Below are 25,575 nucleotides of genomic sequence, written 5' to 3' on the forward strand. Positions count from 1 at the left end.
AGTTTCAGACAGTTCCATATCTGTGGGCTCTGGGGACCACTTTCTCAGCCCCTCGCACCTAGGAACCCCAGCCCTGCTCTGGGCAGGATGAGTGCTCTGAGCTGTGTCCCACAGTGGGAACAGGATTGACCCAAAGGACGTGGGCACTCATCAGATGGTGTCTCGGACCACGGCAGACCATGGTGGTGTCAAGATTGGGCTGTGCTGTCAGGTAGGGTGAAGGTCATTGGCCTCACGGGAATCAGCCTTAATGTGACCTGGCAAGACGTGACCACCCCTGCCCGTGGCCCCATGCATACTGGTCAGGAGGGCTGAAGGGTCCCTTTCTGCTCTGTTGGTTGAGACAAGACCATAGGCCTGGACACATGTTTTCCAAAGCCGCTGCCCCTAGACTTTGACATTCTCTAAGAAACTAGACCCAGCCCCAAAATCCAGCAACCACAGATCAACATGGGAAGGCCAGCAGACATTCCAAGACAGGCTGGTAAGCTAAGCCACTTGCCTGGGGGTTATTTACAAGGCTGCTGGGGTTTTTGACTTTCTTAAGATGACCAGTAAGGTCACCCCAAGCCATCTCTTCTTGCCAGCTCTTGTTCCCGTAGCCTAAGTCTTTAGCTGGCGGGAGCTTCCACCGAAAACCATCCTGAAAAGAGTCCACCTTAAAAAGGCTGCCAGACACCCCCTGAAATAGGCTCTTTCCCACCATTCCAGGCTCTGTTGATCCTCATTTCCTGTCTTTCTTCTCCCTTCTCCCCTCACACACACATACCCTCCCTCTCTCTCTCTCCCTCCTTCTCCAGTTTGCTTCCTTCTGGAGTCATTCCGTGCTCCAGAGCTGGAAAGCAGATGTGAGCACAGTTGGACCCAGACACACACAGCCGCTCCTGATTCTCCTGCATCTCCCTGCCCAGAATCTAATTTTATCCATGTAACACCAGAGGAACACAACACGGCTTGAAATGGGAGCACTCCGGGCGCAGGCCTGACCATCACTCCCATGAGACCCCACTCCCCTTCTCCCTAGTATTTTTGTAGAAAAACACCGGCAACAGCCAGCAGGTTCTTCTTCTTTTCTCTGAAATGTGGGAGCACCAGGTTTGGGGCCTGATCCTGCCCACAGCTAGCCTGTGGCCCTCTGCTCCTTGTTTTGCTTTTCTGAGACTTGGTTCTTGTCTCATAAGTAAGCTAGGGCATCTTTACATCTTCTGTTCCCAACCACCCCTGAAATTTTTGTGCTTCTCTCTGCACCCATTGGGAAGCCAGGCCAGCCCCTTGAGTTCCATCCATTTGGTAACTGATGTCTGCCTTCTAAGCCCCAAACAAGGGTGGGGCCAGGCCGGTGAGCCTGCCTATACATTCCAGTGGTGTGAACCTAAGGAGCCACCTCCTACCTGAGCTTTCCAGCAAAGCTCAGACATGCTGATAGAAACTTTAGCTTCCACATTCTTTTTTTTCTCACCTAATGAACACCCAAGAACAAGGTCAGATCAGGGAGGCAGGAGAGGGGGAATTGTCAGACATCTGGCATGGAGGAATCATTCCAAAGAGCCAGATGTATCCCCGGGAGCAGACAGGGACATTGCAACCCAGACTCAGGGGCATTGGCCAGCAGCTGCTGGACCAGGAAGTAAGCTCTTCATGGGCTTGGGGAAAAAGGGAAAAAGCTTCTTTTCGGAAGCCATCAGATCACCTCAAATTAAGTCAGCCCTGTCATTTTGCCTTTTGCTCTTATTTATGGGGTTTGATTTTGTTCTCATTTTGTTTTGTTTCATTTGGGTTTTGTTTTGCCATACCAAAAGTTTTCATTTTATCCAGTCATGTGCTTTTAGTCATTCCATTTATGGTTTTGGCTTTTGGAGTCCTATTAAGAAAGATTTTCTCAACCCCCAAGATAAAGCAAATATTCACAACTTGCATTTTTTATTTTGCTCTACGGTGTGAGGCCAGGATCATAACTTGCTTTTCCTAATTGGGTAATCTGTCATCTCCAAGTGGGTTATTGATACCTCATCCCTACCTATGATGCCATCGGACTATTGATACCATCCCTACGACTAGTTTGCAATGTTACCTTTCTTGTTTTTTTAAGGTTTTACTTATTTATGTGAGAGAGAGAGAGAACACACAGTAGGCAGAGGGGTGGTGGAGAGGGAGAAACAGACTCCCCTCTGAGCAGGGAGCCTGATGTGGGCCTTGATCCCAGGACCCTGACACCATGACCTGAGCCAGAGGCAGACACTTCACTGACTGAGCCACCTAGGCATCCCTGAAATGTTGCCTTTGGCATCAGTCTGTTTTTGGATTTGTTCTGTGAACTTGATCTGTCCATCACCCCCGCAGTAGCACTGGTATCTTATCCACTGGGTCATCCTTCTTTATAGGCCTCTTCCTAGTTGGTCTCAATATATCTATCTTTCTGGATAAATTTTTGCAGCTACTCTACCCCTAGAGTTTGCAGAAGAGAAAAAAATGGAGCTCCAGGGTGGAGACTTGTTCAAGGGACCAGAGGCCAGAACTTGGGGCTCCTGCCTTCTCCTACCTGTGCTGCTGCTTCATCCTCTCTGATCACTTCCCTTTTCCAGGGGCCAGCCAGCTAATGCACGGCGTTCACACCTGCTCTTGTCTTCTCTCTAGAGCTGCCCTCTCTGCTGTGAGGGAGTAGGCCGCAGTGAAGTCTACCTTTGGGGCAGCTCAGAATCCGAAGACTCTTCTGATCCTGAGGTCCTACGTTTGCCTGACTTTGCAGAGCATGAGAACCCACACTGAGAAAGATCAGGCAGAGAGCAAGGAGGCAGAGAGGAAGAACTGGTGTTCTATGTGTCCTTGCCACCTGCCCTCAGTTCCACTTCCCTCCAGAGTAGTGGCATTGCCAGGTGTCTCAGGGAACACGATATAAAAGGCTCATCTGGGCTGAACCAGATGGAGCCTGGGGTGTGAGGTCAGGCAGCAGTGCTCGGGAGATGCCATGTCCCACCCCTCCCCACAGGTACCTGGGCAAAGAGGGCTGGGCGCCAGCCTCTTACCTGAAGAAGGCCAAGGACGACCTGCCCGCACGCAAGAAAAACCTGGCAGGCCCAGTGGAGATCATCGGGAACATCATGGAGATCAGCAACCTGCTGAACAAGAAGGCATCGGGGGATAAGGAGACTCCGCCGGCCGAAGGCGAGGGCCCTGAGGCCCCTATCGCCAAGAAGGAGATCAGCCTGCCCATCCTCTGTAATGCTTCCAATGGCAGTGCCCTGGGCGTCCCCGAGAGGAGCGTCTCCAAGCTGGCCCAGGGCTCGCCAGCCGTGGCCAGGATTGCCCCGCAGAGGGCCCAGATCAGTAAGAGCCTCCCTGGCCTCCCCACGCAGCTCTTTTAGAAAGTGGTCACAGGGTGCATTTTCTTCCTGAGATCTAGACTGACCCTGACCCTAGCCTCACTCTGTGGGCTTGTTTCATGCGGATCGTGAGCAGACAAAGCCATTCCTCACGACCCTTGCACTGAAGGTCAGTGACAGGGGTACGTGAGCTGGTGGTGGCCCCTCCTTCCCTAAGAGAGAGCCAGGAGTGGTCACCTTACAGACCAGGGTATCCCCCAGGCTGGGAAATAGGCCCGCACCCTGTGCAAGGCTGCTTGACAGACTGACAGCCAGTAGAACCTCTTTCCCGGCCTTAGCCCGCCTTCCCTCCTTCCCGGTCACCTCCTGCCAGTTACTGGAAGCCGAAGAGACTTGGAAGGAATGGCTTTACCTCCCCCTGAGCAGTCCGAGAGGGCATTCTTCAGGACAATCCCCGTCCTTAAGAAACCCAGCTGTCTGGCCCCCTCCCAATCTCTGCCCTTCTCTGGCTCAACGGCATCTTGAGTTCAAGGTTAAACTCTCCTCCGTTATAAGAGACCAGCTTCTGTTTATGTCCAGCCATCCTCAAAATCTGGAGGAAGGCTGTTTTTCGGTTACGTTCTGAACTTGGTTTTAAGTGAGCTCTTGTGCTTGAAACCTTTTGGACAGTCAGTCGGGAAGTGTTTCTAGGGCACCCACTCTTGCCTGGCACCGTGCCAGCTTCTAAGGACTTGGCAGTGAGTGAAAAACAGACACAGTCTCTGCTCCTGACTTTGAAAATCTGATGGAGCTACTTACCCTTTCCCCTGAAAAATGCTGCTGTGTCTGTACATTTTGAAACACACACATCATTTTAGAGGGTTCGCGGATCCCCTGGGTGTCAGGGGAAACCCGGCCAAGGAAGCTTAAAGATCCATGGTTTTCCCGGTGAAGAAACTGTAGTGCCTGAGAGCACAGGTTCTTCCAGCCTGTGGGACAGAACCAGGAACTTCCCAGGATCGGGAGGGGGTCGCACCTGGGGAAGGCAGGGTCCAGCACGGTTTGTTGCCCATCATCTGGCTGGGCTTTCTGAAGCCATGTTTCTTGTTCTAGGCTCCCCGAACCTAAGGACAAGGCCCCCGCCTCGCAGAGAATCCAGCCTGGTGCGTGCACTGAATTTCTCCTGTTTTCTTGCCGCCTCCGGGGGTGCACCGTGTCGGCTCCAGTTCGTTGACGGTCTCCTTTCAGTGCCCATCAGTCCAGGGGTTTTCCAGAGCCCTACTGGGCTGCCAGCTTTGTGGGGCCGGGGCAGAGAGGAAAGCCTGGGGATCTCAGCCATCCCAGGGCCCTCGCTGGACAGTTTATATTCAGAAACCCACTGCGCTCCAAAGCTAAGTCAGTGCATCGCAGCCACTACACTGGCAGACATAAACATTTAGACTGGCCAGCAGGAGTGTCCGGCTAGGGCACTGCCAGGGGCTGGAAACGGGGCAGCTGTCCATGTGCGCCTGGAAGCCTTTCAGCTCCGCCTTCCTGGCGCAGGAGTAGCCAATGGCTGCGCTGGATGCCGGAGTCGGGGAGGAGGAGAGCAGCCCAGTGAGCACCCTCCGGTTGGGGTACATAGCCAGGACTCGCATGTGCCGAAAGTGAGAGGCTCAACTTGCTGGGATCCCTGGCTCCTGGAGGTGGGGGTCCCGGGGTCCAGACATCAGGGAAGCAGATATATATACTCGGGGTCCTGGGCTTAGGTGGCGGTGATGCTGGGCGGGCCGGGAGCTCTAGTACAGAGAACTCTCCTCAGGGGCAGTGGGGTGCAGTGGAACGAAGGGCTTCAAGCCTGCCGGGCGTGGATTCATAGTCCACTTCTGACACTTGGGAATAGCGAGACCCAAGGCAAGTCCGTTACCTTCTGCGAAGCTTAATTTCCTCACCTCTGTGATGGGGACGGTGGCAGCCATCGCCTAGGGCTGCGGGAAGGAGGAAGTGGGGTGGTGTGTTAGGGTTTCTGTTTCCCGTGTCAGCTCTCAGAGGGACAGCCTGCCACACCATGTGGAGAAAGGTCTCGGAAGTCTTGCTGGGCTTAGTGGCAAGGGTCCCCATGATCGTGACCTCTGCCCTGGAGAGGGGAGAGCAGCGGTCTCTGGAGAGTGGGTCATCAGTAAGTGGGTTTTGAGGATTAGTCCCATGGGGATGGGACCACCCCCTGCCCTAGCCAGAAGCCCCAGGGAAGCTCCTGTGTCATGGTCCCCTTGAGTTTTCCATGACTAAATGGTGCTTTCTCCTGTCCTCCCGTCTCTCAGCTTCAGCAGATTATTTTCAGGCAGACTCGATTTGGGGAAGAATGGGGTCATTCTTTCCACATGGACCTGAGGCGGGGCTTGTGGCCACGGGGCTGCTGTTCCCAGCCAGACACAGCTGAACCCCACCTGGCGGGGCTCAGGGCTGGGCCGGGGCCTGAGCCACATCCAATCACGCACACTCCTGCAGGGCCCGACACCAGGGCAGGGCAAGTGCCTGAACTGCACCCGGTCCCTCAGACCAGCTCTCTCCTGCCCTTCACTCACTATGACCCAGGGCAGCTGGGCTGTGACTGGCAAGGTTTGGACAGGCCGAGCGGTGAGGGATGCAGAAGGTTCCAAGCCATAGGAAGGTGTTGTAGAAGGAATGGTCAGCTCTGGCTTCTGTTTGTGGAGCGCTTCCTGTGTCCTTGGCTGGACCAGAAGTTATGTATATAGCTCAGTCCTCCTCTTCATGACCCATTTCACAGACAAGGAAATCGAGACTCAGAGAGGTCACAGGCTTTGCCCAAGGCCACACAGCTGTTGCGTTGCCGAGCTGGGATGAGAGCCCACATGTGTCCAACTGTAAGGCCGAGGTCTTTTGAGGTCTTCCTGTTACACCACAGCTGCTTCCCTCTCTCTTCCCGCTCGCCCTCCCCCCACACTTTTTGTTTGTATTGCTTTAACCCCTTTGTATGATACTGGGACCTACCGAAAGTAATAGGGCGGCATGAAATCTGTTTTGATGAGAGCAGAGACCAGATGAAACTGGGGTGTCTGCTTCATGGGGACAAGGAGGCAGTCCTCGTGGTTCACTGTTAAATGCTCGGTGCCCTGGACCAATGTCTGGCACCCAGAAGATGCGCAAAAAATGTTCGTAAGGTAAACGAACAAGGTTCAGAAGCCATGGCCACAGCCAAATTCTGAATGTCGTTGACCATGATGCTTGGGATCAGTGTTACCAGTCCAGCACATTCTAACCTACCCACAGAACAGAGGGTCAGTTTTAGTCAGTGCTTGCCTGGCCATTTGGTATCATCGCAATGACCCACTATGGGCTCTCCTCACCCATCTCCACGCCCCCTTACACCCCTCCCACCTCCCCAAAGAGATGCCAGATGTCACCCTGCAGCCCTTCTCCTCAATCTAAGGATGTGACTCTCTTCCCACAGGGCACTTGGCACAGGCTTTGTTACAATGGCTTCCCTGATTTTTAATTTTACTGTGAGGACTTGGCCATTGAAGCATTTATGAACTGGACCTCAGAGATGTCGGGGTAGAATTACTGTTACTAAAGATCATTTTGAAGCTCTGAGGCGTTTCAAATGAATCATTGGTATTAGTGGAAAGCCTGCTCAGGAGAACAGTCTCCTGGGGGAGATGGCCTGAGCCTCAGGTGACAGATCCTTTCTCAGGCCTGAGTTCCTGTGCCTGGTTGGACACACCACGTTCGGCCTCTGCTGCCCTTCAGGTGGCTTTTGCTCACTGAGCCCTTTCTTGTCTTAGGGGTTCCAGCTGCCGAAGCCGCCAGAGCCCCCTTCTGTTGAGGTGGAGTATTACACCATTGCTGAATTCCAGTCATGTATCTCTGATGGCATCAGCTTTCGGGGCGGACAGAAGGCGGAGGTGAGTCTGAGGGTTTTAAGTCATGCCGCTCAAAGACCTGCTGTGGTTCCCATTTATGCCTGGCTGGCAACATGGCAGGGGGGTGGGGGGCAGGAAAGATACAAAAGCAAGACCGTGGGGATAAAAATTGGCCTTAAGCCATTCTGTGCCATGGTCAGGGCCAGACTCCAGGACTCCTGTCTCCACCCAGCGCTTCCCTCAGACTCCAGGACTCCTGTCTCCACCCAGCGCTTCCCTCAAAGCAGCATTTCCCAAAGCTGGCGGCGGGCGCTGGTCATGGAGGCACCTGGACACGAGGGTCTTCTGTGGCTGAGTATGTTTGAAGGACAGTGGGTTACACAAAATCTACCCAGTTGTATGGTTTTCATTGCAGAACTTATCAGAGCCTATGCTGTAGGGATGTCACTGTGCACCTCTAAGAGGAGGGGACTAGAATAGCAGCATTGCCCAGACCTACTGGGCCCCAGCACACTTTGTCTCCTAGAAGCACCTTGGGAGCCAAGATTCTGAAGAACTCCCATTAGCAAGTACCGCTGTTGGGAGACTGTGGTCCACGCAGCCGAAGTACTAAGGACCTGGGTTCTGGCCACGTCCACACCACAGGCGCTTCTGGCCTTTGATATGGTCACTTCTCTCCCCGGTCTTTGATTCACTTGTCTCTGCCAAGGTGGTAACAGACCCTGTGGTGCTCCCCCACCCCCCAGCCAGGCATTTAGGAGCTTCTGCTTTGTGGCCCTCGCAGGGGGCAGAGATCTATGATATGGGTCAGTTCTCTGGAGTGACTATGTATAGTAATGCGGTTAAATCCAATTAAGACCCCCCACCCACCCGCTGTCCCAAGAGCCCTCAGGCGGCCTCCGCCTGTGGGGATGGTGTCCCCGGTGTGAATGTTTTCAATCACATGTCTTGAATTTGGAACTGAATTTGGAACGTGCAGAAGCCATTCTGTCAGTGGTGCCTAGGTTTCCAGGAGAGCCTCCAAAGCTCACCATCTAACCAAACTATCATACTTGAGATCTACCAAATTTAAATTTTAAGTATGGGGTGGGCAGGGCAAAGGAAGGACTATAGAACCAAAGGAAAGAGAAAAGTCTTTCCTCTCTGGTGGGGCTACAGGGGGCTGATCTCAAGTAGAGCTTGCCTTCGGCAGTCTCTCTCTCTCTCTCTCTGCCTTCCCTGCACCTCTTGCCCCGGTGCCAGTTTTTCATGCTCCCCCCCAACCCCCAAATACCTCTTTCTCCAGGAGTGTCCCACAACCCCAAATTATCTTCCCTTTATGTTCCCCAGTCCAAATACAGCACCACAACCAGCATCGCACTCCTGGCCTTTAGCTGATCTCAAATTGTAGTTAAGAATGAAGCTCCTTGAACTAGTTTATACTAATATGGAAATGACTAAAAGACCCTCATCCCTCCCACAGGAAATCATTTAACCCAAAGAAATCCTTCCAGCCAGTGGGATTTTATTGGGACCCCACATGTAGTGAAATGACCACAGGCAGTAGGGACAGCAGGGAGGAGCTGTGCAGGGTGGCTCTGGGCACAGGCCCCACTTCCCAGTTCAGCTCACCTGCATCTTCCCATTCTCTTCTGACCTGAGACCCCTTTTCTATGCTCACCAATGGAGGACCTAGCAGTACTGGGGGTAGGATGAGGAGCAGTGGAAAACCTTTTTTGTGTACCCATGGAGCCTTTCGCAAGTTGGATTCTGTAGGGACCAGAAGCGGTAGGTCCTCTAAGTACATAGTCTAGGGGGAGAAAAGGGGTCTGTGGATGAATAAAAGAAAAGGGGTGGTGATGGAGACTTGGAGGACCAGGGGAGAGGGTCTGGGGCAGTGGAAGGAGGTGATAGGGACCCGGGTTTGAATTCCAGCCCAGCATGTATTACCCTGGGTCACTTGCTTAGCAGCTCACTTGGCTCAGCTGTGAAATGAAGACCCTGCGTCCTAGCCTGGCAGGCTGTAGGGCCCAGCGATCGTCCCGGCTCACTGGTCTGCTCTGCCCTCCCCCAGGTCATCGATAAGAACTCAGGCGGATGGTGGTACGTGCAGATCGGTGAGAAGGAGGGCTGGGCCCCCGCATCCTACATCGATAAGCGCAAGAAGCCCAACCTGAGCCGCCGGACCAGCACGCTGACCCGGCCCAAGGTACCCCCCCCTGCGCCCCCCAGCAAGCCCAAGGAGGCTGAGGAGGGCCCTGCGGGCTCTGCGGAGAGCCAGGACTCCCCACTGAAGCTCAAGTACGAGGAGCCCGAGTATGACATCCCCGCCTTCGGCTTCGACTCAGAACCGGAGCTGAGCGAGGAGCCCACGGAGGACAGCGGCTCAGGAGACAGGCGGCCCAGCCAGGCCCACAGGCCCTCACCCGCCTCCTCGCTGCAGCGGGCCCGCTTTCGGGTGGGCGGCTCTTCAGAGGACGTGGCGCCAGAGGAGGAGACCATCTATGAGAACGAAGGCTTCCGGCCGTGTGCGGAGGACGCCCTGTCAGCCAGACGCTCCTCCCGGGACAGCCAGTCCCCAGGGGGCTCCCCTCTATCCCTGGCCAGGAAAAACTCCCCCAGATCGGGCTCCCCCAAGTCGTCCTCCCTCCTGAAGCTCAAGGCGGAGAAGAATGCCCAGGCGGAACTAGGAAAGAACCCCTCCTCGGCCTCTTCCTCCTCCATCACCATCAACACCACCTGTTCCTCCTCCTCCTCTTCCTCCTCCTTGTCCAAGAACAGCGGGGACCTGAAGCCCCGTTCCGCCTCGGACGCAGGCATCCGTGGCACCCCCCCAGTCGGGCCAAAGCGGGATGCCGACCTGAAGGCGGGGCTGACCTCGTGTGCCCGGGCCAAGCCGTCAGTCCGGCCCAAGCCGTTCCTGAACCGAGCAGAGTCCCAGAGTCAGGAGAAGATGGACATCAGCACTTTACGGCGTCAGCTGAGACCCACGGGACAGCTCCGAGGGGGTCTCAAGGGCTCAAAGAGCGAGGATTCAGAGCTGCCCCCCCAGACGGCCTTTGAAGGTTCCAGTGAGGGGTCCCGAAGAGGCTCTGCTGACCTCATTACCCCCCCAGCCGCCACACCCCCGTGTCCCACCAAAAAGGGACCGGAAGGGCAGGCCACCTCCTACACAACGTGTAGTGCCTACCAGAAAGTCCAGGACTCGGAGATCAGCTTCCCCGCAGGCGTGGAGGTCCAGGTGCTCGAGAAGCTGGAAAGCGGCTGGTGGTACGTGAGGTTTGGAGAGCTGGAGGGCTGGGCCCCTTCCCACTATCTGGTGCTCGGCGAGAACGAGCAACCCGACCCCGCTGGCAAAGAGCCAGACACGTTAAGCCCCAAAAACAAGCAGCACGAGGGCAAGTCCGACAGCCTGGAGAAGATCGAGAAGCGGGTCCAAGCGTTGAACACCGTCAACCAGAACAAGAGGGCCACGCCGCCCATCCCCTCCAAGCCCCCTGGGGGGTTCAGCAAGACCTCCGCTGCCAGCGCAGTGAAGCTGAGGAACGGTGTGCGGCAGGTGGCTGTGAGGCCTCAGTCGGTGTTCGTGTCCCCGCCCCCCAAGGACAACAACCTGTCCTGTGCCCTGCGGAGGAATGAGTCGCTCACGACCACCGACGGGCTCCGAGGCGTCCGCCGGAACTCCTCCTTCAGCACCGCACGCTCGGCCGCCGCAGAGGCCAAGGGCCGCCTGCCCGAACGGGCTGCCAGCCAGGGCTCGGACACACCCCTGCTGCCCGGCCAGCGCAACGGCATCCCCGTGTCCCCCGTGCGCCCCAAGCCCATCGAGAAGTCCCAGTTCATCCACAACAACCTCAAAGACGTATATGTCTCCATCGCGGACTATGAGGGGGACGAGGAGACGGCGGGCTTCCAGGAGGGTGTGTCCATGGAGGTCCTGGAGAGGAACCCCAACGGCTGGTGGTACTGCCAGATCCTGGATGGGGCAAAGCCCTTCAAAGGCTGGGTGCCCTCCAACTACCTGGAGAAAAAGAACTAATGGTGGTGGGTGGGGGGCAGGGGTCCATCCAGCCTGGGTGTGGATGAGTGGTGGGATGAAGACAAAGGGGAAAGGGAAAGTGGGAGGGGGTGGGGGAGGACGTTAAACCCTGCAGAATTCGTGAGCTCTGCCGTGCTCCCTTCCGGGCTGTCCCCCGCTGGCTGGCAGGCAAGGTCTGGCGGGGACCCGCGCGGAGCAGGGAAGCCAGCGGGCACAGGTGCACCAGGCCTGGGACCAGAAGCAAGAAAGCTGAACCCCGTGTGGGCACCTCAGTGACTTGGCCAACAGACCCGGCGGCATTTGGGACAAGCCAGGTGGGAAACTCCGATTGTGCCTTGGCTGCGGATCTGGAGGGGGCCTCCGGGACCTGCCCCTGCCCCCAACCCCAGCCTGGTTTCTGTGGCTAGCACCTCGCCACTGGAGGTCGTCCTCGGATCGTCCTAAACCTGTATTAGTGAATTATGCTGGTTTCCCCGGGACTGCCGCCACCCACCTCGGGTGGCACTGGGGCTTGAAGGTGTCTCCTGGGAGCTCAGCCTCTTCCTGGGCCACGTCACCTGTCGGTGTATGTCGGTTCCGCAGGTGCCAGCAAGGACCACCTTGCTTACCCATCACTGTCCCTGGCCTTGAGAAGGGGGTCGACCTTGCCTGGGGCACCCCGTCCGTGTCGGACCAGCAGCCCCAGAGTTCCCAGAGAGGGTGGGCAAAGCCGTCAGTTTCTACACCGTCTGCACAGACTTTATTTTGGGTGTTTCTGGGTGGGCAGTTCTTTTGCATGTTTTGGGAGAGGTTTATTGATTTGGGGCTTCTATGTCAGCCCTTGGGTTTTGGTCTTATTTTAGGGGTTGTTCGGGGGCCCAAGGGCGGTCAGCCTTATGGGGGACAGGACGAGGAGCAGGTGTGGCTTTTCTGTTGTGCTCTTGCCGGGAGGTTGTTGGTTTTGTTTGCGTTTCACTTTCTCTCCCTTCACAAGCCAAAGTCCTTTCATTTGGTTTCCACTGTTGCGGACAGAACCCAAGCATGGCGTTTGCCGGAGGGCGTGGGCACGAAAGGCCCAGCTCCCTGACGCAGCAGGTGCCCCAGTGGGGGCAGAACCCCGCCCCCCAGGAGAGGGGAGGGGCGCATGCAGGAGAGAAGGCAGCTTTCAAGCTGCTGGGTGAGCATCCTTCTGCGTCCATTCTCCCACCTGGGCAGGACCAAAACCCTTCCTTGTGAGCTGTGGAGCAGCACCCAGCACCCCCACCGAGGGCTGAGGGGGGCCCCAACTGGGCGGCCGCTGCCAGCCACCCCCTCACACATACACAGTGCCACAGGTATCCAAAAAGATGGAGGACCCCCAGGCTGGGAGCTGACCCAGTCTCCCCAAGGGGCAGTGCCCCCTGTGAAAAGAGGAGAGAATAAAGTCCCTGTCAACTGTGGGTTGTGTCTTTCAGTCGTTGACGTTTTGGAGGGGACCCCCTGGAAGCCTCAGCTTCCCTCAAGGACTCCCCCTTTGCTGGGAGTGGAATTCCACACGTGCCTTTTGATTGTGGACTGATCGGGCTTCGCGGCCACCGGCTCAGCTGCCAGAGGCCCGGACAAAGGGTTGGTGTTCTCTACAAAGGAGGAAAGGCCCTCCCTCTCCCCCTGCTCCCCACCCAGGCAGTGTATGTTGCCTGAAGGTCAGCACGGGACCCCGTGTTCCGTGCCTTCAGTATCCTACCCAGCGCCCCCGCCCCCGGAAGCCTCGCCTGGGGACCTCCCCAGCGCTCCTCCCTCGCTGTACACCGATGCCTGGCAGCTACAGCAAACCGTGCCTGTTCTTTGCTGACGGGCCATGGTGAGATTTGGTTTCCTTTTGCTTTGTGAGTTTGTTTAAAATTGAAATTAGTTCTTTTCTTCTGCTGGACAGTATTAAATAGAGCAGGATACTGAGTTAATCTGCTAGGTTGCAGTACTAATGGTAGTGGTTTAGTGTCTTCCTATTAATATTATTTGGACTTATTTGAACAATAATGATAAAGAAGTGGTTCATTATTTGTTAATTAATGCACTTTACTGAGGTGGAACGGGAAGAAACCCAGAGAGCAAAGTGCATTCCTTAAAGATGCAGTATATACTTTTCTCATTTTTAAGCAGCACATATTTATTAAAAGAAGAAGAAGTAATTTATGATTATTTAAAATAAAATTTAAAAGTAGAGTGACTATTGGGTGATAGGACCTTCCGCGTAGCCGTCTTCCGGGGGGGGGGCCCCCGCGGCCTGGCTCCTCCACCGTCTCCACTGAGCCAGTTCAGCCAGTAACGTGCCCGCCAGGCCAGGGGGAGGAGCAGGATGCATCTGCCAAGCACAGAGCATCTCAGTTGGGACTGGACCACAGTGTTCCCCAGAGCCTGCCCTTCCTCACTGTGCTGCCCCGTGGGGCTCTCCAGCACCCACGAGGCCCACATTCTCTGAGCTCCCCTCTCTCTCCTCGATCCCCAGTGCTCTAAGCGATGGTCCTTAAACGTGACCTTGACAGTCACTCCATCCCATTCCCTCCTGCTACTGCAGCCCAAGAACAGGAGATTACTTTCCCGAAATCATGGAGCTAGTTAATGGCAGAGCACCCCACCGCATCCATCCTCGCCCTCCTTCCCAGGCCCGTTGTAGTTTATCGTGTGGTCAGCATGTTTACATGGTGACATCCAGCATGGCTGGGAGCTGCTCTGTCATCTAGGAGAAGTGGGGGATGCTGCCACCTGGTGACAGCGTGTAGATTTGGGGCAGTGGAAAGGGATTGCCATGCCCCATCTTCACACCTCACTCCGCACCCCCCCCCACCATCATCCCCTGACTCACAACACAGCACAAATCCTGCAAACCCAAAGAGAATATGAATACTTGAAGCAAGAAGGGTGCATGCCAATCCCTCTCGGACACGGCCAGCGAGCGCCAGGCCTCGTGCCCCTGAACTCCCAGCCCCACCCAGGGCAAGAGGACCTTTCCCTGGAGCTACTGAGCTGCTTTGTGATGTTGGAGGGTCCCACCAGCAGCAGGTGGAGGGAGGGAGGGGCCTGCGGCTCTGACCCATCTGGAGGAAAACCAGATCAGACTAAAAAAGGAAAAAGAAAAATGAAATCTCAGCAGTGTCCAAACCCAGTTTCCCATTAGTTGTGATTGAAAATGTGAGATGGCATTGTATTGCTGTATACTGCAACTTTAATCATAATGAGCCCTTCTGAGGTCATTACTGAGCTTTATATAATGCCTGAAGATGCAGCGTTTGGTGCTTTTTCTTTCAGTTTAAAGACCCTTTTCTTTCATTATAAGGGGGGGGAAAATGTCTTCATCTCTCTCCCACTTTGAAGCAGCGGGCCTGGCCAGGGTCCCTGGCCCTGCCACAGCTGTTCCCACTGGGCCGGGGGTCTCCGGGGGTGGCAGGAGGGACTGGAAGGGGCAGCCCCAGAGGCGAGCGTGCTGTCTGCCCCTGGCTGTGGCTCGGCCCTCCACCCCTGGCCTGGCCCCAGAGGCTTCTCTTTCTTAACTCTCGATTCTCCATCTTGACGAAGGCATTATATAGAATCGTTTTAATCACTTTCAGATGTTAGAGCAGCATATTTTACTGGTATTTATATCCATCGCTTTCCTCAGCAAGGCATGTTACTACTTTTATCGTCTAAGGAAGAAAGACAAGGGAATTTCGGTCGAGTGTTATTTTCATATTACTAGTATTTGCAGAGTAGGCGTAGAACTATTTAAGTTTAGACCTTGGTTTGGTAGTTTGTTTTAAGGAAAAAAAGAAAAAGATAAAGTAGCCCCTACTTTTCCTATTTTTTTTTTTTTGTATTTAACTAATATATTACTTCTTTAAGGTTACTCACCTCCCGTACCCTTCCGAATACTTTGCATTCTCAACCAAAAATGAAAACAATCTGAGAGGCAGGAAAAGTGCAATATTACCGGGGGCTGCCAGGGCTTGTTGGGACGGTGGTGGGAGCTCAGTGGCCCGGCGTGTCCGTAGGAGGACGTGGGGCTGTGGAGCAGACAGGTGACCTTCTGGGTGTTGATCTCTTAACCCTCCTCTATCCCCCCCGCCCCCCGCGAGTTGGCAGAGGGCAGCCCCTTTTTCTGTTGGGTGTTCTCCACCTAGGAGGGATTCAGGGATGTGGCTCGGGGCTCTTGACCTCCCGGGGCTCTGGCCCTTGGAGCAGAGCAAAGGACTCCAGGAACAGTTCCTTGTTTGCATTTCCATTACTTTTCAGCCAGCTGCCCAGAAAAACCTGTCTTAAAAATCACTCCCAGCAGCCCTGTCTCACCCCAGTCTTCTGATGTGTGGGCCATGATACTTTTGATGTATGTTTGAGTCTTTTTAAAACTACGTAACCTCAGTTTGGTTTATGGGCAGGAACCCTAGATGTAACCAAATCCTTTTTCGGGGATGTGGGTGCCTTGAGCCCTACAGACCCCAGCGAGACACCGATTCCCACAAGCCTGCGGCTAGGCCTGGTGCTAAGCTTGGGCCACCCATTCATCTCAATGACTTCAGCCTGAGGAGGGAGCCCTGCCTCTTGCTTAACACCCTGACAGTTCCCAGAGGGCCTTAGGGAAGCATCCGAGGGGCCTACTCAGGTCTTTGCGGACAGCTTACCCCAACAGCCACCAAGCCAGCCTCCTCCTCACTTGGCGCAGGTCGAGAAAGCAGCAGGATGGGAAGTCTCTGGGTCCAAGCCCTTGGAGCTCTGCCCTTCAGGGCTCCAGGGACGTCCTTGCTGGCTTGTGCCCTCCATCTCCAGTACTGTATGCTTGCTGCTCCAACCCCTCGGTTTGGTGAATTTCTGTACAAACGTGGATCTGTGTGCCCAGAGGGGGGCCGTACCCCCGTGTGTGGGTGTCTCTCCTTGGAGTATATACATCTATATGTCCCAACTTTGAGAATCTCAATGCAGAGCTCTCTGGAAAGAGAATCACCCACATTGCTAAAGAATTGAAATTCCCTCATTTTTTTGAGGGCTGTGTGTTGAGAGAGAGAGAGAGAGAGAGAGAGAGAGTGTGTGTGTGTGTGTGTGTTGATAATTTCCCACTTGAACTAAATAACACGGGGTTAGAGAACAAATACCGGGCAAGCTGTCTCCATTTTATAAGTCCTTGGCATTGGGCAGGCCCCATGGGACTCGCAGTTTCTGGCAGCAAGTGTGTTATTATTCATACGTAATTTTGGCTGGAGAGTGCAATGTGTCTTTTTTTTTTTTTTTTTTTTGTAATTATTTTATTATTTTGTTGGAAACTTCACACTGGCATTAACAGATCTAGCAGAAGCAGCCTAGGCCATCATCCCGGGCTCCAAAATGAAGCTGTGGAAGAGAGAAGTCACTGGGTATGGATGCGCTGAGATGGTTGAACCGGGTCACCACCTCCAGACGTGCTGTCCAGCAGGCTGAGCCCGTCCGCTGCCACCGTGCTTGTCATCGCTGCGGGAGGCCCTCGGTTCCTGTTTCTGAGGGTGGTCAGGCTGCTGGGGGCGAGAACGTGCTCAAGGTGAGGTCAGTACACCAGACTGCACGGCCCAGCTGAGCACATCATGGGAGCGGTGTGGGGTGCTTTTTCCCTTGACCCAACGGAGCTTTTGGCCTAAATCATGATCCCTATTTGAGGAAGCCTCGGTGGTTCTCAAGTTCTGCAACCAGAGAGTGACAGGATGGGGCTACTGACCTACAGCCTTGTTTCAGGAAAAGCAGCCTCATTGGTTTTCGCTTCCCTCTTGTTTTGTCCTGCGCACCTAGATCCACAGCCAGAAGCTGGGCTCACTGGTGCTCGCAGACCAAGTAGAGGGCTCTACATTCTAGGGCCTTGATCCAAACCTGCCTGTGAGGTTGGGATTATCATGCGATCTCCTTTCCCCAATCCTATCTTTTTAATCTTGGGTTTGCACTTGACCTTGACAATCAGCCCCCCCTCCCATCCCAGTCCTAGAACTTAGTGGCCTTAGAGAGTGGGTTTCTGAAGTGAAGGTCCCTCCTTTGTTCCCAGTTCCACCCTGGCTAAGGGCTGGACCTCAGGAGGCGAGAGGAATGGGGAGAAAGCGTGTAAGAGAATTGTTCGAAGGCAGAAGGAGGGCTCGAGCACGTTGGAGACAAGCGAGAGTCACGTTGGAGTGAGGAGTGTGTGCATGTTTGGACTGGCTGGGGCTTACCGTCCCTTCCTGGGAAGGTGGCTTCCAGAAGAGGATGTCTTCTAGGAAGAAAGGGAAAAGTGTGAGAAGGCTGAGAGAGTATTTGGAGTCTGGAGTTTGGTCTTTATTCAAAAGAAGGAAGAAGTCAGTTCTGAGTGTTTCAGGAGAAAGACAGCAGGTACAGAGGGAATTTACTGATTCAGCCTCCAAGGGTCCAGTCAGAGCAGGGTGAAAAAGCCCTAAGATTTGGCCAGAGAAACAGACAACCTGAGGAGATAGCTACTTTCTGGGCTACAACCTGGATCACCAGTATGCTGGTAATGAATAGTCACTCATTTACTTAGTGGAGATGGGAACTTGCTAGCAACAAACCAGTCTTTGAGTCTGGAGGCTCTGGCTCCAGAACATTCCTCCGTCTCCCAGGTTACCAGCAGGTTTTGCCCACATCCCTTTGTCTAATCCAGAGCTAGCCTCTTAAATTGCTTGAACTGGTTAGAGTTCAAGAGTATTGGACAACCCATTGACCGTAATGGGTTGTCCAGTAATGACCCATGACCCCCAAGCATGTCTGGGAGGGAAGTTGCCTCATTTTTTTTTCTGTTGACACCAGTCATTCTGGAGTATCTCTCCTGATACCTGCGGTAACTTGGTCTGCTGAGCTGGCTGCGCAGGTGTGACTCAGAAGAGAGGGGGGCCACACACACTCCTGCATGGACAGGCCCTTTCAGTTTCCATGGCCTGTCACCAGGCCACCTTTCCGGAAGCACCTACTTAGGAGAGAGAAGGGTAAACAGAGCCACCATTCTTGGATCTGCAACTTGTTTTCTGCAACAGGTTTTCTTGAAACCCGGGATACAGTCTAGGAAAAGGGTTTCACTGACTGTTCCTGAGAGGTCTGTGGGAAGGTGAGTTCTGAGTGAAGATGGGAGTGGCAGGTCCCTGGAGTATGGTTTGGGGAGCGTGTGGTTGCCTATGAACTGTTGGGTGTCTCTGGGGCCCCAGAGCTTTGGGGAGTCCTTCACAGGGCCCACTGAGCCCCTCACAGCTCCTGGTGGGCTCTGCAGGGTCCAGAGGAGGCTGTGCCCTCTTCTACCCATAGCAGAGAAACTAAAGGTTAAGGCAGTGAATTCAGTGCAGTCGATTTGAGTGCTAAAACATTTCCAGGATCAATGGTGGTGCTAAACTATCTCCATGTTTCTAATATTTTTAATAGTGGGTTTTTTTTTTAAATTGTTCTCATCACAAGAATGCAGTGTCCTTGGGGATGGGACGTAACCCCTTGGCCTGCCACTTTCCAGGTGTCCTTTATCCTGTTGACGGGACTCTTTGGTCTGCAGAAAATATTCTGTCTTGGCATGCTTCTAGACTGTAAGATTTGGGTTGTTTTGTTTTGTATTTTGTTTATGTTTACATCTTGTATTTCCCTGAAAACTAAATAAAGTTTTTGGCCTTTTTAACTGAACAGAATCACCTCTTAATTCTCCCTGCCATCAGAAAAGCCATCTGGCTGCATGGCAAAAAGCACCTTTTGCATCCAGAACACAGCGTGAACTGCACGGTCCCGGGCCCCTCTGAGGACACTGGAGGGGCGGGGGGAGGCAGGCCACTTTTGTTGGTGAGAGCCATGCTCAAGTTTCCCTTCCTCCCCACCCCCATACCCCCTTCCCTGCCTATAGGAAGCTTCTGGGCTATGGCCAAGGCTTAGAGAGGGATGCAGACCTTGGGGCAAAAGACCCACATCCAGCAGGCCTGCCTGGCCCCTCAGCTTGGAGCCCCGGGCACTCCCCAGCTTTTTCTGGACACCAGTAAACAGGGCTGGGCTGTCCTGCTGTAGGGACCAGAGCACTATCCCAGGAGAGACGACAGGAAGGCAGGCATGCTCTGTGCTGTAGTCCCAGCCCCAACAGATGAGCAAGATTCCCACACTGTGCCTAGATCTGCTCCACCACTCCCAGCTTCGACAGCCAACCAGGTATACTCAGTACATCGAGAAAGTTTCACTAAAGGTCCAGGGCCAGAGGCCTCCCTTTTCTAGGCTGCTGTCACCCCGTCAGTATGGGCCCCTCCTGACCTGCGTGATGGATTTGTCATCCTCCCATTAGCCCCTAGGTGGCAGTGCCACCCCACAAGGGTGTAGGGCCAGGTTTGGGCCCACCTGAGCCTTAACAGAGAGCTGAGGAGGCCTCAGGGACTCTGTTCCTGCCCCTCACGGATCCAGGGATCTGAGGGCACCAAAGGGCAATGGCTTCTCTCTTTCAACTTACAAGGCTTTCCTGGCATTCTGGCCCCTGCTGTTCAAGCCCCCAGGTCATGCTCCTGTCCCCCACTCCAGGGAGTCTTCCCTGCTTGTTGACACCCGACCCTTCCCCTTCCTCCCCAGCCCCATCCTGGCCCTCCCTCCCCAGCCCTCCGCACAGCACAGCACAGCCCTCAGGCTGGTACGAAATCACCTTTATTCACAATCACAGCGACCCAAGTTCACAAAGGAGGCAGCAACTATCCCAGCACTAACAGAGACAGTGACACGGATGGCTTCCTCTCCCCCAAACCACAGGCCACACAGCTCCTACATCTAAGACCTTCCCTTGCCTCTGAGAGAAGACTCCTGGTGGGACAGGGCCACCACCTGGCCCACCCTACCCTCGACTCCCATGGAGGGGGTCTCCAGGGTCAGTGACTGGGAAGTGGAGACCCACAGTGGAACTGTGACTTCCTGGAGGCCCACTGCAAGGTGGGGGCAGTCAAAGGCCCAGGCTGGCGTTCTGACCCCCCCAGTGCTATCCCACCCAACACCCCAGAGCATCCCCTCACCAAAGAAGCCCCAGGAGTCCCACAGAAAGTCTGCTCTCGTCCCCAAACAATCATTTTACAGAGGTGCCTGCTGAGGCTGAGGACTCTGACTCGGCCACGACCACCCCGCTGCCCAGTGGCCAGGTCTAGAATCCGAATCCCACACTCTGCCAGCCACAGAAGGAGCGGTCTTTGATGGGCATGAAAAGCCATCAGAGGGGGCAGAGGGTTGGGAGGCTGGGGGGAAACCAGGCCAAGAGTGTGGGAGCAGGCGCCAGCCCACAGTCTGTTGGGTAGGGCTGGTGAGGTGGGACAACTAGCCTAAGAGCAGGGGTCGGGGGGGGCATGCCATCCCAGAACCAGAAATAACCCACAGCGGCGAGGACCTGGCCCCTTCCCTCATCTTTCCTGAGGATAAAGAGCCTTACTAAGAACAGCCCCCCCAACCCCTACTGCGAGTAGGCCCTCTCAGCCCCATTCCCTGACCCAAGCTCGGCTCCCCTCCTTCAGCCTTGCCAGAACTGCGTACCTCCTTGTGGAAGGGGGAGCTCCCTCCTGACATAGCTGAGCCAACTCTGATGACCCTGCTGCAGCCCGGAGAGGAAGGGCACTTTGAGGCTCTGGGAGATCCACCAGCCTTAGGACACTAAGGAAGCTCAGTTTATCTCCCTAAAATAGACACACTTGGACAAGAGTCCTCCCAATTCAGCCTGTTTTTATGGAGTTCTACTTCATGGTAAGCAGAGATGGCTATGGACTTGGGGCTGGAGCCTGGAGAAGATTCTGAGAGCTACCTCTGCAGCCCTTTCTCGCCAGGCACTCTGCACACCAGGGCATCATTTCTAGGGGCCCCAGGGGATTGGCAACTCAATTATACCCCCCCAAAAAACAACCTGCAAACCAAATAAATAAATAAATAAAAATAAGAAAAATGGCTGGTGTTACCCCCAGGGTACCCCACCCCACTCCAGGGTCCTGGCCTCACCTGGGGATACTACAGTCTGAGTAGCAGCCAGGCCCAGGACAGCACTGAGATCCGGGAGGACAGGTCTCAGAGGGCAAAGGCAAACCTGCTCTTAGAGAACCTTCCAGAAGACGGGCACTACTCTCCGGCCTACAGCAAGGCTGTCCCTGGGTGGCAGCATCTGGCAAGATGACTGGGGCAGAAAGGCTATGGCCAGGAAGGGCCCTTCTGCATCTCAGCCAGGGCACAGGGTCAGAGACCCAGGCCTGTCCATCCACCCACCCTCGGTGAGTGGGAGAGGGGCATGGCACGGGCGCTGCAGCCTGCCCAGGGTGAGAGGTATCTGCCGGCCGTACCCTGGCCGTCAGGCCTAAGGGGCAAGGGAGAGAGGAAGAAGGTGGGTACAGGTCAGAGAGTAAGGCAGCAGCTGGGGCTACCTGCCTGGGGCTGCTGTGAAGCAGGTTGTACCCTGCTCAAGGACAGCTGGCTGAAAGAACAAATGGAGACTGACGTCCAGGCCATACTCCGAAGGCCCTAGCTCAGGGACACATCTGCCCAGAGGAAGGGACATGTTTTCTAATTCTCACATGGACTAGAGGACTTCTTAGAAATCTGCCCCAGATGGGGAAGGATTAGGAGAGGCTGAGACCCCCATTTAGCCCCTCGGCATGCAGGGTAGAGTGGGTGCAGAGAAGGGAAAGACAGGAAGAGCACGGACTCCTCCCCTCCCCTCTGCTCGGCAATTTGTTTCTGCCCCTCACCTCCCTGCCTGATACTCCCTTTCTCCCCAAACCTTTGAGGGCCTCAGTTTCCCATGTTTAATGAAGAAGGGAAGAGTTTCCAAAATGCGGAAGAAGAGAAGGTGCCCTGTGGGCTTGCCCCTTGGCTGGAGTGGGGCCAAAGCCTACGGAGGCAGGCGTGCAGGCTGGGGCGCCACGAGGGGCTAGGAGCTGCGGTAGGTCTTGATAATGTCCTTGATGGGGCGGCGGCAGATGGGGCAGCAGGCGTGCAGGGCCTTTTTGAGGCGCAGGCCACAGGCATAGCAGAGGCACATGTGGCCGCACGTGTAGATGACCGTGTCCACGGCGTGCTCATAGCAAATGGTGCACTCATCGCTCCACTGTCCTGTGCCTGGGGTCACTGGCGATTCGGGCAGGCTCACTGGGGAGTTGGGGGCCGTCCCTGGGGACAAGGGGACACCAGTCAGCAGGTACATGGTCCAGTCTGGCCCCAGGTTCACGGGAAGAGAGCCCCCGGTCTCTTGTCCCTCCATCAATTAGCATCTGCCTGTTTCCCCTGACAACCCACTTCCTGGGTGTGGGAGGCCCTGATGAGGGGCCAGGGTGCCCTTGAGGCAGTGAGAGGAGAAGAGGGGTGGAGGAAGGGAGGGGGCCCAGAGCCTTTTAAGGAAGGCCCCTGCTGAGCTATCCTTTGTTCTTCCCAGTGTGCTAGAAAGTGCTCTGGAGAAAGGTGCCCAGCTGAGGGACAGGGTGGGATTCACCCAAGAAATCACCACCCAGGCACCTGGGTGGCTCACTTGGTTAAGTGACCGCCTTCAGGTCAGGTCATGATCCTGGAGTCCCAGGATCAAGTCCCACATCGCCCTCCCAGCTCCATGGGGGGTCTGCACCTCCCTCTGATCTTCTCCCCTCTAATGCTCTCTCTCTCTCTCTTTCTCAAATAAATTAAATCTTTAAAAAGAAAAAAAAAAAGAAATCACCATCCAACAAGGGTTCACCAAGCGTATCTCCAGCTCATCCAGTGCTCAACTCTGACACGGGGGCCGCACTCCCGCCTCAGCCACGGGTCTCGGGTGTGGGGGTCTGCCAGGGGCACCACGGAACTGCAGTGGCCAGCCTACTTACCGCCTGCAGAGCTCCCCAGCGGTCCAGAGCTGCATGTGCTGAGCAAGGGGTCGGAGAGGCGGCTGCCCAGGGCGCTGGGCGAGGTTGGTGTGGAGGCAGGGGAGCAGGAAAGTGATGGGACACCCCGCTCTGCCAAGATGGTGGAGCCTGCACAGGGGGAAGGAGGGACGCATGAGCCACTGAGGGGCCCACCGGGAGAAAGCGTGACTCTCTGCCCCTCCTAGAGGGTCCCAGGAGAGAAAGGGCTGACACAGCACCACCACACAGCCCAGCCACTGGGTGGGCTCACGGCAGGATTCCAGAAAGAGGCCCACTGCCCTGCCCCAGCTCTCGGTTCCCACCCACAAACTGGAAGGCCACTTCATGCGCTGGTGTTACTGCATCAGCAGTGTCCAAACGAGCCCCTGCCTGGAATCCCACCTCTACCCTTCCTACGCACCCTCACCTTCGAGGTTTCCCATGCCAGCGAACAAAGACCCCCTCCTCCCGCCTGGCATGGCCCTTCCAGCCCTAGCCTGACCCTCTGGGTCCAGGCCCCGTGCTCCCTCTGTCACTTCCCCCCGGGTATCACCCACCGTCTCAACTACAATGGCACCTTTCGGGTGCCCTTCAGCATCTCCCAAGCTCATTCTGTGCCACATTCTCTCCTTCCTTCCCTCCCTCTTCCTCTCCTCACCTCCCTCTTTTCTTCCTACCCCTCACCCCCGCCACTCCTCCCTTCAACAAGGTACCAGGTGCCTACCAGGTACCATCCACTGTGTAAACATAACCCTGAGAACAAGACCGACAGAGCCTTTGCCCCCAAAGAGCTAACTGTCCAGGGAGCCCCTTGGGACTGTCCTCAAACCCCCTCCTCTGGGCAACTTTGACTACCCCCCAAAACCACATTATTTAGCACTGACAAGGCACACACACCACATACATGGGACTAAACTACCACAAAGCTGGGGTATTATTTGTTCTTTGCCCAGGTATACAGCTTTGTTTCCCCAGGTGATGAGCTTCCTGAGAGCAGGAAATCGTATTCACCTGTGACTCTCCCAAGGCTCTAACATACACCCCTACACATAAATGCTCCCTGAGATCCTTTTATCATCACGTGTTCTAAGTCAATAGTCACTGTTTCCAAGGATATGCATTAGATAGCCACATGGGTTTTCTCTGGCGTTAATAGTTTTCAAGTTAACTAGCCTCTTCTTTCAGAAATTCACACCTCCTAGTTTTCTTGCCTTATTGCACTGGCTAGCATTTTCAGAACAACACTGTAAGGCATCCCCCTATCATGTTCCTGACTTTAATGAGAATTTTCCTCATATTTTGTCATTAAGTATGAAACTTAGTGATCGTTTTGGAGTAAAGGAAAGATCCTTCCATTCTTAGTTCATGTAGGCCTTTCACAAAGCACAGCACTCCTCTGTAAATAATTACCCTTCACACACTATTCACTGGTTTGTTTTTCCTTTGCAGTCCACAGGATCCCCAAACACCAATCTGCTGACTCAGATGCCCAGTTCTCTTACAGCCCAGGTGCACTCTGTTTGGCATACACTGTTTAGCATGTATCTGGATGATTACTCTTAAACACCCACATTGGCCCACTTACCTCTCAGGACATTTAAGTCCTGATTTTTTGGTAAGCTCCTCCTGTGTCTAGTAAGCCTCTCTGGGAAACGGGAATCTCAGTGGAAAGCTACTTATCTAAGATGGTGCTGAGGCAGGATAGTGCCCTCCCCTTATACAATTCCCCTCATCTGAGGAGCAGTGTCTCCCAGTGAGTGTAGCCAAGTAGTTTTGTTATTTTGTTTACCTCAGCCTGATTTTTTTTCTTCACCCCAGTCCGATTTCTTTTTATCCCATCCTAAATTTTCACCCCAACTTCTTTCCTTCCTGATTTCTTTCCATTCCTTCCCAATTTATCTTCCCTCAATAATAACTGCTTAGTATCTTGCCTCATTTAATTCCTTTTCAGATTTTTTGGTTCACTCTGTCTTCATTTGGTCTTTTTCCAGAGTAGGAAGTCCCCACTTATTTTATCTGATTTCACAAACTCCAACATAGAATCACCAACAACAGCATTACACACGTAAATACACATGCATTTAGTTACTCACGTGTGCCTATACACAGACATACCAATTTTAGAGCATAACACACATTCACTTGCATACACACATTACCCTGTCTACAAGCCTCCTGGGGTGAGGTCTAGGATGGGGCTATGAAGCCCAGAGGTCTCCAAACTTGCCTAAGCAAACCTATTTAAAGAATTCAGAGGGGTGCCTAGGTAGCTCAGTCGGTTAAGCCTTCAACTCTTGATTTCAGCTCAGGTCATAATCTCAGTGTCATGAGATCACGAGATCAAGCCCTGCATCAGGAGCCTCCTTGGGATTCTCTCTCTCCCCCACCCCCTCTGCTTTCTCGCTCTCTAAAAATTAAAATCTTTAAAAAAAAAAAAATTCAGATGCCCAGGACTTAGCCAACATCTACAGAATCAAAACCTCTGCAGGTGGGATTCAAAGATATGTACCAGGTCCTCCTAATGAATTTAATGGAACTAGCCCAATCTACCGCAGCTGGTTAGGAGGCCCACTCTTGTAAAGCATGAATACCTGTACATTCTGGGGAGACAGAGGTCCCTGGAGATG

At 54.4% G+C, this 25,575-nt stretch overlaps 2 protein-coding genes across 7 annotated transcripts in view; one reads left to right on the forward strand and one right to left on the reverse strand.

The window, feature by feature from the left end:
• SH3PXD2A (SH3 and PX domains 2A) overlaps window positions 1-18,768 on the forward strand; it is a 230,145-nt gene extending 211,377 nt beyond the window's left edge. For all 5 annotated transcript variants that reach the window (XM_059173298.1, XM_059173300.1, XM_059173299.1 and 2 more), the window contains 4 exons: window positions 2,987-3,324; window positions 4,413-4,462; window positions 7,085-7,204; window positions 9,216-18,768. In XM_059173298.1, the coding sequence (XP_059029281.1) occupies window positions 2,987-3,324; window positions 4,413-4,462; window positions 7,085-7,204; window positions 9,216-11,180 (2,473 nt within the window). In that variant the 3' untranslated portion in view covers window positions 11,181-18,768. The remainder of the gene's footprint in view (window positions 1-2,986; window positions 3,325-4,412; window positions 4,463-7,084; window positions 7,205-9,215) is intronic.
• A 977-nt stretch (window positions 18,769-19,745) lies between these two features.
• Window positions 19,746-25,575, reverse strand: part of NEURL1 (neuralized E3 ubiquitin protein ligase 1) — an 80,479-nt gene continuing 74,649 nt past the window's right edge. For both annotated transcript variants that reach the window (XM_059173303.1, XM_059173304.1), the window contains exons 5-6: window positions 22,931-23,077; window positions 19,746-22,247 (exon numbers count right to left, since the gene is read on the reverse strand). In XM_059173303.1, coding sequence (XP_059029286.1) covers window positions 22,009-22,247; window positions 22,931-23,077 — 386 coding nt within the window. In that variant the 3' untranslated portion in view covers window positions 19,746-22,008. The remainder of the gene's footprint in view (window positions 22,248-22,930; window positions 23,078-25,575) is intronic.

This window comes from Mustela lutreola, chromosome 4, assembly GCF_030435805.1.
Source record: "Mustela lutreola isolate mMusLut2 chromosome 4, mMusLut2.pri, whole genome shotgun sequence".
NCBI classification, from domain to species: Eukaryota; Metazoa; Chordata; class Mammalia; order Carnivora; family Mustelidae; genus Mustela; species Mustela lutreola.